We start from the raw sequence: 16315 nt of genomic DNA, 5'->3' as shown, positions 1-16315 counted from the left end.
AGCCACTGAGGCACGTCTTGTCTCCCTTTCTGAAGTTTGCCTGATACCCTCATCATTTCCGCTCCCTATTTCTTTATGTTCCTTATCAGCAAACCTTTCCTGTGAAGCGCTTACTAATATAGAGTTTAGGCATTGTGGGCCACAGAGTTTCCGTCACAACTACTCAACTCTGGCATTGTAAAATGAGAGCAGTCATGACGACTACAGAAACAAAGGAGCATGGTCGTGTTCCAATAAAACTTTATTTAAAAAAAAACAGTGGGGTGATTCAGACTAAAGACCATAGTTTGCAGATCTCTCATCTAGAAGCTTCCTGAGACAGGGAGACTAGGAGACGAACGTTGGGGACCTGTATGTCTAAACATTTCTGTAATCTCCAACTGAAATACCCAGGATGACTGGGACAGAATTCTAGGTTGGAAATAACCACTCCTCATCATGTTGAAGTATCGCTCCATTTCTTCTACCTTCCCCAGTGCCTTGTTTCCTTTGGCTCGGTTGGATCCCCTAGCCTCCAGAGGTAGGGTTTTGCCTGAAGATTTTATTCACGCTCACTGAACTATTTTACTTCATTAGGAACATTTTTTCATTTCTAAAAAATAAAATTCATTTGAAGAAATTGACCACGATGTTTTCCAATTTCCTGTATCCAAGGAATACTTTTTCTTAGAATTTGGTAGCAGGAAAATGAATCTCAGGGAAACGTCTATGCTGTCTTTTATGAGACAGTAGGCACTAAGTAATCCATTGTGATTCATTTTTCATCTTGACTATTAGTGTCCAATTGCATTAAACTCTCATACCATATTCAATTCATTTGTATCCTCAGATGTTTAATAAAAGTGAATAAATGTGAGGGAACAGACAATGCGAAGGCAACTATTTTGTCAGCTATTTCAGCACTCCAGACTGAAGGGAAAGATGCAGATTTTCTTTTCACTGGAAGGACAGCAACATCACACTGTATAACAACATATATCTAGATGGGAAATAGATCAGTGCAGCCATCTTTACAAAATATAACCTGCCATTCAGTGCATTTGTTCTCACCCATCAGTATTTGCAATAAATCACCCAAATCCTACCCCTACCATGTCCTGGATCTCTTTCAGTTCATCACCATTTAGACCACCATCATTGTCCCACCTGGATGATTGCAGAACATCCTAATAAAACTAGCCTTTTTGCCTCCAGTTTTCTCTCTCCAATCTTTTCTCCATCCTGAAGCCACAACAGCTAAAAAAACAAACAAAAACCCCACTTATTTTATTAAGTATTCCTTACCATGCTTACTCTGACTAGAGATCCCACCACATTGCTTACAAGTGAACCTAATTGATCTGTGGTTTTCTCTTGCTTTACTGATGTACAATCCACCACTCTTTACCATGATGGTTGCATTTAATCAAATGTTACACTTTGGTCACAGTTCCAAGAAGGAGTCATTTTTTTTCTCCTGGAAATTTACTCGTATGTAGCATGTCACTTACTTACAGGATATTTCAACTAGCGTAGTGTTGTCCAAGGTTCACCCACAATGGGTTGTGGAGAGGAAGGTCCTAAAATTTGTACTCAAATGAAGAATGCCCCGTGCTTCTAAGCTGCATATAGTATGAGAGCCACTAGAGTTTCTCTGACTTGCCCAGTTAAACTTAAGAGCCAATTTTATTTCATGTCCCTCTGCTTTCTCCAGCTTCTCCTTGATGTCCGATTTTCAGCCTGACAAGAAGAGACGGGTAGAGGAGAAGAACATGTACTCAGACCTGGGACTGGGATAGCTTCTTTTTGACTGTGGGAGTTTCTTCAGCTTGCCTTGCTGCCTGTGAGATGAACCCAGCGGTTCATTTAGTTGAGCTTACTCTATCTTTTTAAAGACTCGGGGTCTTTCAAGCTAGAATGTTTTTCTCTCCCAACTCCACCCCTCTAAAAGTCATATCGTTATTAGAACCCTCCAAACAATCCTTCTGCAGCCTCCAAACAATCCTTCTGCAGCCCCCTAGCCCTTTTTGCTATGCCCCCAGGAATCCAGGCAAGTGCCCATTCATAAATTCAACAAATCTCCTAAGCCTTACTATGCACCAGGTACTGTTAGAAGGCCTGGAGATTGTGTCTCATGGAACAAACCAGATAAAAATCCTTACTCTTGTGGAACTGATATTCTAGTGAAAAAGACAGACAACAAAACATAAAAACAAGATAGACAATAGGAAATAAATAAGAAAATTGTATGTTAGAAGGAGAAACAGGAGTGGGGAGGGGTGGGGTTCCAATTTTAGCAGTGTGGTGATAGAGCTTCATGGAGAAGATATTAAGGGGTAGAAGAGTGAGCCACAGGGCTACCTACTGGAGGAGCACGCAGCCAGAAATGCCAGGCAGGTTGGAAGAAGAGGGAGAGCAAGGAGACCTTTGTGACTGGAGCAGGGAATTCTAGGAAGAGATCAAGGAGGTCATGGGTGAGCAGATTCTATCAAGCTTTTTAAGCCACTAAAATTTGGGTTTTCACTCTGAGTGGTATGAGAAGCCTTTGCAGGGCTTTAAGGAGAGAAGAGACATAGTCTGTTTCGCGTTTTTAACCATCTCTCTGGCTGTAGTGTAAAGAATTGACAAGATCAGAAAAGTGCATTCAATAGGCTATTGCAATGATCCGGGAGGCATGATGGTGATTTGGAGCATGGTGGCTGGTGTTAAAATCATGAAATTAGTATTCGTTCAAATGCAACTTGCGGCATTAACTATGGCTTACACTGAATGCATCACTAATTTGCTTCTGCTGTGGGTTTTCCCTGCCTGGATTTCAGGGAAGGGTAAAGAGAAGGAGGAGGGATGGTTTGACGTTACCAAGGAGACCGAGCATCATAAATCTAAAAACCTGAGATGGTTCCAGGCCTTTAGGCCTCTGGCGCAGCAATAATTCTGTGGCCGAGCCCACCAGTCGTTTCCCAATGACCATGCGCAACAGGCCAGGTGGGAGCCTATGGAAAACACAGGACTTTCGCAAAGCGGTGACAAACGCATTCCGGGAATCGTAGTTCTGCGCCTTTACGCAGGCGCAGTGGCCACTCGCTGGCTTGCGCGCGCAGGTCCTGCAGGACCAGTTTCGAGAAGCTCATTGCGGTGGCTTTGGTCCTGACTGCGAGTGCTGATGCAGGTAGCGGTTGTCCCGGGCCCCTGATTTCCGGGCCGCGGCCAGCTCGCCGGCTCCAAGGATGCTCCCGGGGCGGCGTGGGTGGAGCGTGGGTGGGGAGCCGAGCGACCTCTCCGTGCACTCCCGATGCCGCAGCTTCGGGGCGGAGGTGGGCACTGTCCTGAATGACGGAGCTTTTCTCCATCCCTTCCCTGCGCCTACGGTCCTAAAAGTTGGGTACGCGGACATTTTGGGCGGGAAAATTCCTTGATGTGTGTGCGTAGGGAAGGGGGCTGTGCGGTGACTGCAGGCTGTTTAGCAGCATCCCTGGCTGTACCCTCCAGGTAGGTATCAGTAGCGCTCATCCTTTCCAATCGTGATGACCAAAATGCCTTCAGCGCCCCCCTCCCTTTGAGAACTTCTTTCTGCCTGCGTCACATTTTCGCGGAGCCTCTGTTGTAGCTCCCTGGAGACCGAGACGAGTGTCTTCGTCACCGCACAGCCCCAGGTGCGGTGCAGCGCGGTGCAGGTACTCGGTTGGCGCTTAATATTTGGCGGAGGAGTAAGTGACGTCATGCATACGTGTGTGCCGGGCTGTGCTCGGAGGTGGGTAATGACTAGTGTAATGGTTGCAACGGGGAGAGAGTGCTTCCACCTGCCGCATTGTAGCGCATTTCGCTCAGGCTGAATTGTCATTTCCTGGGGGTTATCGGAGGGTGGGGACCCTACCTGATCTGTCCACGCGTGTCTCCGTAGTGTCCTGATGGCCAGTTATTTGCAGAATGAAAGAACGCATGTAACACAGGATGGGTTCAGTGCAAAAAAGCACTTGGGGATCAGAGGAGGCTTTGTACAAGAGGTGACCGTTGAAAGGAGTCAAGTTTTAACGGATGAGTAAAAGTTTGATAGGAGAGGGAAAGAAGGCAGCTTCCAAGGAGAGAGAATGGCTGGGTGCAAAGGATAGAGGGTGTGCAGGAACGGGGACGTTGTTTTTTCTGGCTGCAGCACCCATCCAGTAGCTAGAGCTCAAGAGGTGAGGTCTTCAGGGCAGGGTGTCTGATCTTCGTGCCTGGCCTCCGCATTTGAATTTTACCTTGGGACCGATGAGGGGTGATAGGACCCAGGTTTGCATATTAGAAGGCATCAGTAGGCTACAGTGTGGGACTGGATTGAAGAAAGCTGTACATGGGTAGTTTAAGTAGGATAAAATGGAGAGGTTCTTGGGAAATAAAACTGCCAGAATTTGGTTACTGGTTGTGTGAGAAATTTGAGAGGTGAACAGGAGAAATCAGGCTTGTGAGTTGAGGGCTTGGTGGGAAATGGGAGACCCTTCACCGCAGCAGTTCAGGAGATGTTGAGTAAATTTGTGTCTGGATTCTCTTGTAGCAATGAGCCTTTTCTCATGTGTTTTGCTTATGAGGAGTGTTTAGTCTGAAGAAATTGTTTTCTTGGAGGGTATCTTATTTTTATTTTAAGATTTTATTTTTCATTTGACAGAGATCACAAGTAGGTAGAGGCAGGCAGAGAGAGAGGAAGGGAAGCAGGCTCCCTGCTGAGCAGAGACAACCCCCCCCCCCCCCCCGGCATGTGGGGCTCGATCCCAGGACCCTGAGATCATTACCTGAGCTAAAGGCAGAGGCTTTAACCCACTGAGCCACCCAGGTGCCCCGCAGGGTATCTTTAATTAGCTCAACAACTCCTCTGCTTCTCACCTAGACCTTGGATGTAGCGGCTGGGCAGGGCTGTTCTAGGCCTTCTGTGTATGTCTGCATACATCTGAACCAAACCAGGAACAATGCTTTATAGGAGTAATAATTTGTTTTACTCAATGTCTTCTGTTTTTTGACAGTTTCTGCAAGACTAAGCTGAATGCTTGGAACTCTTGATATTTCGCTGTCTATAGTGCCTGTTGGTGGACTGTACTGATCATTCAACTAGAGTCTAAAGGGAATTGGATTCCTGCTGCTGACCCACAGTGCAAGCTGTAGTATCCTTGAATAAGATGACAGCCATCTCCCCAGACCCTCAGACCCTGGCCTCAAGTGAACCAAGCAAGGTCCTAAGAATGGATACTCCTGGGGATCAAGAAACTATCCTGAGAGGAGACAGTAAAGACCCAGAGACTTTCAGACAGAGATTCAGGTGGTTTTGTTACTCAGAAGTGGCTGGACCCAGAAAAGCCCTAAATCAGCTCTGGGATCTCTGCATTCAGTGGCTGAGACCAGACATCCACACGAAAGAACAGATTTTAGAGCTTTTGGTGTTTGAGCAATTCCTGACCATTTTGCCTGGGGAGATCAGGATTTGGGTAAAGTCCCAACATCCTGAGAATAGTGAGGAAGTGGTGACCCTGATAGAGGATTTGACCCAAGTACTTGAAGCAAAGGAAGGTGAGATTTATAGATGGTGGGAGGAAGCGGGTGCGATCTCCTCAGGGTGTGAAAGTAAACTCCTCCAGAGAAAGCAATTGATTGCTGAAAGAGTCTCGGTTTGGGGGTGGGACTGGCTCTGAATCAGTCCTGCCTTTTACTGTGTAATCTTGGGCAAGCTACGTAACCTCTTGGAGCCTTCTTTTTTTTTTTTTTTTCTTTTCTTTAAAAACGTGGAAAGAGATTCCCACCTGCTTGGTCTTTTATGTGGGGTTAAATATGATAAGGTATAATACTAAGTTCTTTCCTTTCAGCCTTGAGTAAAAGGGACTCTTAGCACATGGGAGCGAAGGAAATGACCTGCACACATTTGGAGTCACAGGCACACCGTCCGGGGCAGGTCTCAACTCCTGCCTCCCAAGTGCGTGGAGCAGGTTTCTAGATTGGGGCGCCTGCTGTCTGCGATGATGGAAATGCATTCTGCACTGTTCGGGCTTCACATTAAGCATCTGAAATGTAACCAGAACAAATAAGGAATTGAATCTTAAATTTTAAACAGCCATGTGTGCTGGGCAACATCCGGAACGGAGCCGCTGACCAACATTAAAATTTCGTTACTATACACATACCAATGTATAAACTATAAACTGAATCATAACATATCATCATAAAATATTGATAGACTTATGGGGTGGATAGCCCTTTGAGGGCATGGGGTCCAGCTTTTATAAAATTCCTCTAATATGCTGCCCATGTCCCCAGCATGTGTATCAGATAAACTACCGTAAAGCTCTCAGTACATATGTGGGACAGTTTGCATTATTCTACCTAGAGTTCCCGGATAGGGAAATGGCATTTACCTCCGCAGAGTTAAACTGTGGTCACGCAGCTAATTGGTATGTTCAACCTTGGGATTGCCTGACCTCTGACTTACCTGTCTTGGCAACACAGTGCTTCTCCAAAATTAGGGCCTCTTAGTGGAAGCCCCTAGCAATAAAGAAGCTCGTGAATTTATTGCGGTAGCATTCTGTAAGAACAGTTACCTTAAGAGTCTCTTCTGTGTAATTCTGATTCTTAATTCCTTTCGATTATCTAATCAATAAGCTAAAATTCTTTTCATAAAGTAAAGCGTGATTTAAAAAATGCTTAACCCTTATCAGAAGAAGAGCTCTTGACATCTCAGGGTATGTAATATATTTAGTTGATATGTTCAGGTTCCTGATTTCCATCTTTAGGCATCTGCTGGCAACCCCAGGAGAGGAGTGTGTTCCTGAGACCACCTTGGTGCTTTCATTCAAGAAGTGACTCTTAAAAAAAAAAAAAAAAAAAAAAAGAAGTGACTCTTTGCAAGTCATTGTGCTAGGAGTATGAAGAAAAACAAATTAATGTGAATAAAACAAATTAATACAAATTAAATGAATATGTTGTTTTACCTTAATAGAGCCTACAACTATTTTTCAGATACCTATTGTGCAAATAAAACACATTTAAACTGTAGGCGTGTGGATTGAATGAAACCAATTATTGTGAGCTTAGCAATTGAAGGCTATTTTATGGAAGAGGGGGATAAGCTTGGATTTTTAAAAGAGCGTGTATGTGGCTTTTATCTGTGTTTTAATAGGAGTGGGAAAAACTTTGTTTCTTCTGACCTTTTTCTGCAGAAAAGCATGTGTAAGAGTTTCTAGTCTGAGGAATGCATTTGAAAGACTAGAGTGTCCTTTCCCCTCTTCCTAGATCCGGTCTCTCAAGAGTCTGTTATTTCCCAAGAGGAGAACCCTGAAGAAAATAAAATGGTTTCTGTCCTTCCAAGTACTGAGTCCCGGGTAAGCTTCCTTTCACTGGTTTTCATTCTTTTTTTTTTTTTTTTTTTTTTTTTAAAGATTTTATTTATTTATTTGACAGAGAGAAATCACAAGAGAGGCAGGCAGAGAGAGAGGAAGGGAAGCAGGCCCCCTGCTGAGCAGAGAGCCCGATATGGGACTCGATCCCAGGACCCCGAGATCATGACCTGAGCCGAAGGCAGCGGCTTAACCCACTGAGCCACCCAGGTGCCCATCACTGGTTTTCATTCTTAAGTGAATACTTACTGAGCTCCTACGGAGTGGTATAAAGATATTAGAATCATGAAGACAGTTTCCTTCACATGCTTCAAACTCATTCTTTAGGTGCTGTTTTATTTGAGTTACCAGAATGTGTCACAAGTCTGATTCTTAAGAAAAACAACAAAAAAAAGTTTACTAAAATTCTAGTTATTCTTGATAAAATTGGTCAAGTGGAAATAGAATTATATTTCCTTAATGCAATTAAAAAAAAAGTCTCCAGCTGAACGGTATTGGAAAATAAAAAGCAGCTCTCACAATGCCTATAAAAAGATAAGGATGTCTAATCATGCTGTTGTTAGTGAGTAGTTTTTACTATTCTAACCAAAGCAGTAAGATAAGAAGGGAATGAGGTAAGTATTGAGATGAAAAAGACAAATGTGTGTTATTTGCAGATAACATGGTCTATTTGGAAAACCTCTGAGAATCAACAAGTACTAAAACTCATAATAACTGAGAAAAGTGGCTAATTACAAATCAATTAGAATAATTTGCAACAGTTACAAATCACTTAGAAAAAAATTATTTTTATAAAGATTTTCTTTGAGAGAGAGTACACATGAGCACACACATGCACGAGCAGAGGGGAGAATGAAGAATGCTCCTCACTGAGCAGGGAACCCAGATCCAGCACTGGGATCATGACCTGAGCCAAAGGCAGACGCTTAACTAACTAAGCCACCCAGGCACTCTGAAAAAAAATTCTAATTCACAGTAGTAATCAATACTGCTATAGTAGACTGATAATGGCTGTCCAAAATGTGCCCACTTCCTAAACCCTAGAACCCGTGAGTGTTAATCCAGTGCAAAAAGACTGTATTTTGTGTGTTCGTTAGGAATCCATGACGATCAAGGATGTGGTTGTGAGCTTTTCCAGAGGAGAGTGGAGGAGGCTGGAGCCTTTTCAGAAGGAACTCTATAAGGAAGTGCTGCTGGAGAACTATAGGAGCCTAGAGTTTCTGGGTAAAGATATCTCTTTATGATGTAGTGTATAAGCTGTATATCTTTTTGTCCACTATCATTGAAAGATAAGTGCTATTAACCTTATTGGCTGGGCATGCAGAGTTGATAAGACTAATCCTAAAAATGATTTCTGACAATGTACTTTTCTACAGTGTTTTCTCTAAAAAAAAAAGAATTTCTGCTTCATTGAACTGGAAATGTTGAGTATCACTGTGCTGCCATCAAGACATACCTTCCCCAGTTCCTCCTGATTTTCCAGGAATTATGTCTGTATTTGACAGCATCTTCTCTTTCGTGGAGAACCAGAGGCTGTGTATGAATGTTGGAACATCTTTGCCCTGTGTAGAAACAGTCATTTTTTTATTCTTTTCTCTATGAGCAGGCTTTCCAGTTTCCAAATTAGATTTGATTTCCCAGTTTAAGTGGGTTGAACTGCCATGGCTGCTGGAAAAAGAAATCTCAAAAGGCTCCAGACCAGGTGAGTTGATGAAAAGCAAAGAAATTAAAAGAGTTGCTTAGCCAAGTCATTTGTGAAGAGCCTTTGAAATATTGGGTGGGTTAGATGCTTAAATAGAAGGTGATTAGAATAGACCACTTGCCTTCCTGGGATATTCATTTTATTGGAGAGACCATTCATTTAGGTCCTCTGAGAAGTAGATGCCAAGACTTGATTGGCTATGCCAGGGACTTACTGGGGAGAATTGCAGTGAAGGAAAATGGGGAGTCTGGTGAGAGCATACGGTGAGTGTAACACCTGTGAATGAGAGAGGGAAGAAAGGAAGGTTGGGTAGGAAGTGTCTTAGATTGATGTGCAGTGTTTTGTTTTTTAAAGATTAATTTGAGAGTGGGAGAGCATGAGGGCAGGGGCAGAGGGAAAGGGAGAAGCAGACTCCCCACTGAGCAGGGAGCCTGACATGGGGCTCGATCCCAGGACCCTGGGATCATGACCTGAGCCGAAGGCAGACACTTAACCCATTGAGCCACCCAGGCACCTGATGTGCCATTTAATAAAGTTTTGGCAAGGCCAAAGAAGAGTTCACCAGCCGGAGTCCCCTTTCTGGAGTCCTGTGTCTCTGGGCCTGCTTGTGTCCCTGCTGTACTTGCCGTTGATTGGGAGCAGCTATGGGAAAGTGGGGGCCATGGGGGCTAAGTAAGCACCGCAGAGTTGGAGATCTGAGCAGTGCATTTCTGGGTGCGCCATAATATGGATATCAAACCACACAGTATTAGTAATGGGATGAATGGGGAACACAGGAACAATGGCTTACTTAACATTTAAGTTGAATCTTGAAGGATAAGTAGGAATTCATCCAGTGGACAGCCTGGAGAGTATAATCTCATTTTTGTTAAAAGGAAAAAAATGTTTATATACACGTATATATCTAAATATATAGATATAATTTAATTTTTTAAAAATATGTAAATATAGTTTTTTTTTTTAATGTCTGGAGAACATTCCTGTTAATCGTGGTTATCTCTGAGGGATTACATTTTTTCTTCATCCTTCTCTTACCTTAAAATTTAACAACAAATATACTAAGTTTATAGTTAAAAAATATGTTATTGCTTATATATCAGTACATTATTTTTTAAGAGAAAACCAATAATTTCACTTAGCTCTATTTCATCTTAACCAAAGTCAGACTATTGGTTGTTTTCAGTATATGTACCCAAATAAAGGATATTATTTTTTTTTTTAAGATTTTTATTTATTTATTTGACAGAGAGAGAGAGAGAGATCACAAGTAGGCAGAGAGGCAGGCAGAGAGAGAGGGGGAAGCAGGCTCCCTGCTGAGCAGAGAGCCCGATGTGGGGCTCGATCCCAGGACCCTGAGATCATGACCTGAGCTGAAGGCAGAGGCTTTAACCCACTGAGCCACCCAGGCGCCCCAGGATATTATTTTTTAATATAAATGGTATAAATATGCCCCCCACTCCCGAGAAGCATTATGTAGATGTACAACTTGTTTAAAAAGTTAACTTACAACAGATAGAAGATTATAGTCGATAACTATAATTTAATAATTTAATAAATATTTTAATTTATTATTATTAATAAATAAATAATTTAATATTATATAATTAAATTATAACTATAATTTAATAAAATACTTAAGCAAATCAGTAAGGAATGCTGAGTCTGTTAAAAAAAAATGGGTGAAGAACTTGAGCAGATAGATGACAAAATTAAAAATAACTGACAACACTAAACTTTAAATTGCTGCAAATTTGAAAAAAAGTTTCAAGTCATTGATCAGTGATGAAATATACATTTAAAGCAATAGTACTGAGACACCTGAGTAGCTTAGTTGGTTAAACTTCCAACTCTTGGTTTCGACTCAGGTCATGATCTCAGGGTTGTAAGATCGAGCCCCGCATCGAGCCTCTCATTCAGTGTGAAGTCTGCTTGAGTTTCTTTTACACTCTCCTTCTACTCCTCCCCCCTGCTGTCTCTCTTTCTAAAATAAATCTTTTAAAAAAATGCACAGAATTTTTAATAATGGTTAACTTCTGGGGAATAGAATTTTGTGCTTTATAGTTAACTCTTTAAAAAAATAGGTTTATGAAAGTGATGGTGTGATCTCATGATTAAGAGCCAAGTTGAATAATGCGGTTCAAGTTCTAAAGAGAGGGTAATTAGAGTATGATATTGGAGAAATCTGTGGGAATTGTGGGACTTAAACCTGAGGCCCTGGGTGTTTCTGTTCCGGAAGGTGCCACGGGACTGCACTTGAGGTAGGACGAAGACTGAAAGAATAGGACTGAAATACCGTAGTGTGCGAGGAACAGTGGATGGATGCCCGCTTAGAGCGTATCCCAAAGGTTGACTGTTGTAACCTTTGAAAGTTTGGCCTTGGCAATGCTGCACATCTGTGATGGGATTACCATTTTTCTGTAAATTTAGTGCTATTCGGCTGCTTTGAGAAGCAGTGGGTATAGGGATCAAAAGTATGGGCTTTGGTGTCAGAACAGACGAAAAATCTGGCTCTGTTGCGCACAACACATGTGACTTGGGGCAAGCTACTTGCTCCTGCTCTTACTCTGTGTGTGTGGTTGTCACACCCACAAAACCGGGATAATATCAGCACCTACTTCATAGGACTTTTGTGAAGCTTAAGGGAAATACAAGCAGAGTGCTTGATACAGGGGGGTGGCCTTTACTAAGTATTCAATAAATGTTCGTGCTGTCGTCATTATTTAGAAAGAAAATAGATTGGCTCTAAAGAGAATGAGTTTGAGCCTATTACAGAAATTTGAAATGAGGGTGAGAACATGCATCTTTATTCTAACTATAAAGCACAAAGTTTTCATTTTCCCCAATATTTTTCTTAACCCCTACATTTACCTAGTTTCTCTATATTATTTTTTCCTTCTCTGTTTCCTAAGATTCTGAAAACCGTCCAAGATAATATTCATACTGTTTATAGTCACTCCTACCTCTTTCTCTGTCTCAGTCCCAAAGAGGACAGCTTCCTTTATTGCCAACGGGAGACGTTCTATTTGTTATTTCTTTTAGAGTGTGAACCTAGAGGTGAATTGAAGGAATCCTCTCGAAATCAAGATGTTCTAGAAGAATCAACTTTAGATAAAATAATAGAAAGGTGCCTAATGGGTGGTAATTATGGCCTGATGGGAGAGTCCCGGAAACGTAGCAGTAAGGAATATTCTCAAGTTGCAGGCACACAAAAGAAAACTCATGGGAGAGGCAGTAAGGGTGAGGAGTTTGACCCAGAAAAGAGCCCCTTTGGAAGTAATTTCAAGCATACCTCAGAAATAATTAAACATCTGAGAGTCTACTTAAGGAAGAAGTCTCGGAGGTATAATGAATGCAAGAAACCCTTCAGTTTTCATTCAGACCTTATTCTGAACCGCAAAGAACACGCTGGAGAGAAGCCACGGAAATGTAACGAAGGCCGGAAAGTCTTAGGTCACTCTTCATCCTTAAGCGAACAGAAACATCAGAAACATCAGAAAATGCATTTTGGGGGGAAGACCCAGAAATGCAGTAATTGTGGGGTAACCTTTACACGGAACTCATCCCTTAAGAGAAAAAACTCCCCTTTGTGTGAAAAATGTTGGAGAAATTTAAATCAAGACGCAACCTTAGATAAAGATGAGGGAGCTGAGATGGGAGAGAAGACCCATAAGTGTAGCAAATGTGGAAAAGCCTTCGGCTATAGTGCCTCACTGACCAAACATAGGAGGATTCACACAGGAGAGAAACCCTACATGTGCAATGAATGTGGAAAAGCTTTCAGTGACAGTTCATCCCTCACGCCACACCACAGAACCCATAGCGGAGAGAAACCCTACAAATGTGATGATTGTGGAAAAGCCTTCACCCTGAGTGCCCACCTCATCAAACATCAGAGAGTTCATACTGGAGAAAAACCCTATAAATGTAAAGAATGCGGGAGACCCTTCAGTGACAGTTCCTCTCTTATTCAACATCAGCGAATTCATACCGGAGAGAAACCCTACACGTGTAACAACTGCGGAAAGTCCTTCAGTCACAGCTCGTCCCTTTCCAAACATCAGAGGATTCATACTGGAGAGAAGCCCTATAAATGCGGTGAATGTGGAAAAGCCTTTAGACAGAATTCTTGCCTTACGCGACATCAGAGGATCCACACTGGAGAAAAACCCTATTTGTGTAATGACTGCGGGATGACTTTCAGCCATTTTACGTCCGTCATTTATCATCAGCGACTTCATTCAGGAGAAAAGCCCTATAAGTGTAACCAGTGTGAGAAAGCCTTCCCTACCCATTCACTCCTCAGTCGCCATCAGAGAATTCATACTGGCGTAAAGCCGTATAAATGTAAAGAATGTGGGAAATCTTTCAGTCAGAGTTCATCTCTTAACGAGCATCATCGGATTCATACCGGAGAGAAGCCCTATGAATGTAATTACTGTGGTGCGACCTTCAGCCGGAGCTCAATCCTTGTGGAACACCTAAAAATCCATACTGGAAGGAGAGAATATGAATGTAACGAATGTGAAAAGACATTTAAGAGTAACTCAGGCCTCATCAGACATCGGGGATTTCATTCTGGAGAGTAATTCTTGAAATACAGTAAGGTGGTTGGGGGGGTGGAGTCTCATCAAATTGTCCCTTATTAAAAACCCAGGGTGGAAACTACCACCACATTGATCAGTAGCTACAACTTTAATGGGTTGGCAGCTGGGAAAAACCCTTTTTGCCATTCACCACTCTTCTTTGGTAGATCATTAAGTAGGGTTGGTAAAGTAGGGTTGGCAAACGGATAAAAAGTGAAGAAAGGATGAGATGTGCAATGATTCTGAAAGGCCAAATGCAGACTTAAAAACCAAGAGGAGTGCACGAGACCCACTGATGAACCTTTTTTTCTTCAAGAGATTTCTCTCTTCCAGCAAGAACTGGTCTCGAATCATAACCTGGGTTCTGGGTTCTGTCCCAGTTTGCCAACCAGCTCACTGTATAACCTTGGACACATCATTTGACCTTTCTAAATTTGGGTTTTCTTCACTGTTGGCAGGAGGGGGGTGGAGCTCACGATTTCTGAGTTTACCTCCGATCCTCTCTGAAGCTGTGGGAATAAGCTAAATTGGAATTTGCAGGTTTCTCTAGTAGGAAAGCATTTACTTAGATTCTGGACTGAGAATGTGGTATACTCTTCAAATGCCAGATGCTGGCATCCCTAGAATATCAACAGGAACGAGTTGGCAGAGCTCACACGGTGTGTCTTCAGGGAATGTTTTAATTGGACAAAGTACCCCAACCTGTTTTTCCCTCTGGGCTTTGACTGAGAGGATTAGGAATCTAGAGGGCAAACATCGGAGCCATCTCAGCCATGAGAGTACCAGTCCTAGGAAAATGGGTTGGGGACTGGGGAGGGGGGCGGTGAGGAAGGAAACGGGTGTGGAAAACAGAGCTATTCTGGATGGATTATCTTTTGCGAAAGAAAATTCTATTTTTTTAAAAGTTTGTTTATCCTAAATACAGCCCCCCTATAATCGGAGTGCAGACATGGTGTATGGCAAAGGTCACAAGCTAAGATTGAGCCGTTTGATGTTTTGGTTGATCTGCATGGTAAGGTATGTGTGTGGGTGGGTGGGTGGATGGGTGGAACTTGTTGTCACCATTTAAAATTTAAAAATTAGGAGATTTCATACCAAAAAAAAAAAAAAGAAAAGGCTTGCCTTGAAAAATTATAAGGGCTGTTAACCCTGGTCCATATTTCAGTGTAGTCCGCTGGTTTGGGGTAGCAGCTGCTGCCTTTACACAAGGAGTCTACTCTTCTACCAGCCGATTTCTCTGATTTATAGGACCTGACTTGCCCTGACTATAGGAACTTGATACTGTGGTCCCCTGCCATCTAGAGAATACATATCCTAAAGTCTGAAGAGACTCCACTGATAGTAAAATTCAGCAGAAGAATGTAGAAGTCCCACAAAATAACTTCTCTGTTAAGTGCTTCGTGGTGAAATTAGACTTGAAGAGAGAGCAGTTATTAGTGGATTATTTCTTGTGACGAATCTCGTTGGCGGAGTGTGAATAATCATTTCTGACTGAAAGAGGAACTAAAACCCTGAGTCAGGTGTAGGTCTCAAGTCCTTGGGTTCTGGAGGCGCCCTTCTGATTCAGCGATGGTACCAAAAAGTTCATACAGTTGAAATCTGAGGGAGCCCCTCTATAAATGAGAACGAAAACAGAAAACTTGGCTTGTGGAAGTGAAGAGACCGTGAATGCTGATGGAGACTCAGCAATATTTGCTGCGATTTAATGGGTGTAGGTTTGTGATACTACCTCTGGATAATGCTTTTGGCTTCTTCCGTATACCCCGACTCCCTGCCCCCCACCAAAGGCTTGTAGTTCAGATACTGCTGTATGGTATGTTGGTCTGCATAGTTGTCACTAAATGGACCAACCAGAGACATTCTAGCCATGAAAAGAAAATGGCTTAGGAGGATCATTCATCTGGTCTTAATTTTTTTTCCAAACATACATAAACCCTGATTTTTTGTTAAAGGTACAATTTATAGAGAAATATGTAAAATGCTTGAGACGAGGCTTCTTCCAGGATGTTCACTGATTACAGCCTCCAACAATCATAAGAGGAGGTTTTATACCAGTACCAGCTGGTATCATCGGATTTATACTGGAGAGAAGCCCTATGAATGTAATTACTGTGGAGCGACCTTCAGCCGGAGCTCAATCCTTGTGGAACACCTTAAACTCCATACTGGAAGGAGAGAATATGAATGTAACGAATGTGAACATATCTGGAACATAGAGGTTCTTTTTTTTTTTTTTTTAGCAAGTTTATTGGGGTGTAAACTACATATAAAGGTCATTTCAAGTGTACAATTCAGTGAGTTTTGGCAGATTCACTGAGTTGTACAATCATCACCACAATCCATTTTTAGAACATTTTATAAACTCAGATCCCTCAGGCCCGTTTACAGTTAACCCCCATTCCCACACCTAGCCTCAGGCAACAACTCTGGAGAGTTGCCTTTTCTGGACATTTTATACAAATAGGATCATATGTGGTCTTGTGTTTTTCATTAATGTATTTTCTAAGTTCACGTAGCACATCAGGCCTTTATTTTTATGGTTAAATGATACCCTATTTTATGAATATACCCTATTTTGTCCATTCACCAGTTGAAGGACGTTTGGGTTGTTTACAGTTTTTGGCTGTTCATAATAATGCTGCTTTGAACGTTGATGTGTAAGTCTTTCTGTAGACACATTTTCATTGTTCTTAGGTAGA

The 16315-nt window shown here is 42.3% G+C and overlaps 1 protein-coding gene across 1 annotated transcript; it reads left to right on the top strand.

Annotated features, from left to right (window-relative positions):
* The first annotated feature begins 3073 nt into the window (after positions 1 to 3073).
* ZNF483 (zinc finger protein 483) lies at positions 3074 to 13866 on the top strand. Its single transcript, XM_046023112.1, has 6 exons — positions 3074 to 3148; positions 4974 to 5514; positions 7228 to 7316; positions 8429 to 8555; positions 8938 to 9033; positions 12073 to 13866. The coding sequence occupies exons 2-6, from the start codon at positions 5127 to 5129 to the stop codon at positions 13617 to 13619; spliced, it is 2247 nt and encodes a 748-aa protein (XP_045879068.1). The 5' UTR covers positions 3074 to 3148; positions 4974 to 5126; the 3' UTR covers positions 13620 to 13866.
* Positions 13867 to 16315: the final 2449 nt, after the last annotated feature.

Source organism: Meles meles, chromosome 11 (assembly GCF_922984935.1).
Source record: "Meles meles chromosome 11, mMelMel3.1 paternal haplotype, whole genome shotgun sequence".
Classification (NCBI taxonomy): domain Eukaryota; kingdom Metazoa; phylum Chordata; class Mammalia; order Carnivora; family Mustelidae; genus Meles; species Meles meles.
Note: the sequence above shows the minus strand (reverse complement) of the source record. Positions and strands in the feature narration are given on the sequence as shown.

Bases quoted from the DNA above. Each gene is read 5' to 3' on its own strand.
- ZNF483 (XM_046023112.1), top strand. From the start codon at position 5,127: ATGACAGCCATCTCCCCAGACCCTCAGACCCTGGCCTCAAGTGAACCA. The intron at 5,515-7,227 runs GTGAGATTTATA...CCCTCTTCCTAG, and splicing joins AGTACTTGAAGCAAAGGAAG to ATCCGGTCTCTCAAGAGTCT. The intron at 8,556-8,937 runs GTAAAGATATCT...CTCTATGAGCAG, and splicing joins TAGGAGCCTAGAGTTTCTGG to GCTTTCCAGTTTCCAAATTA.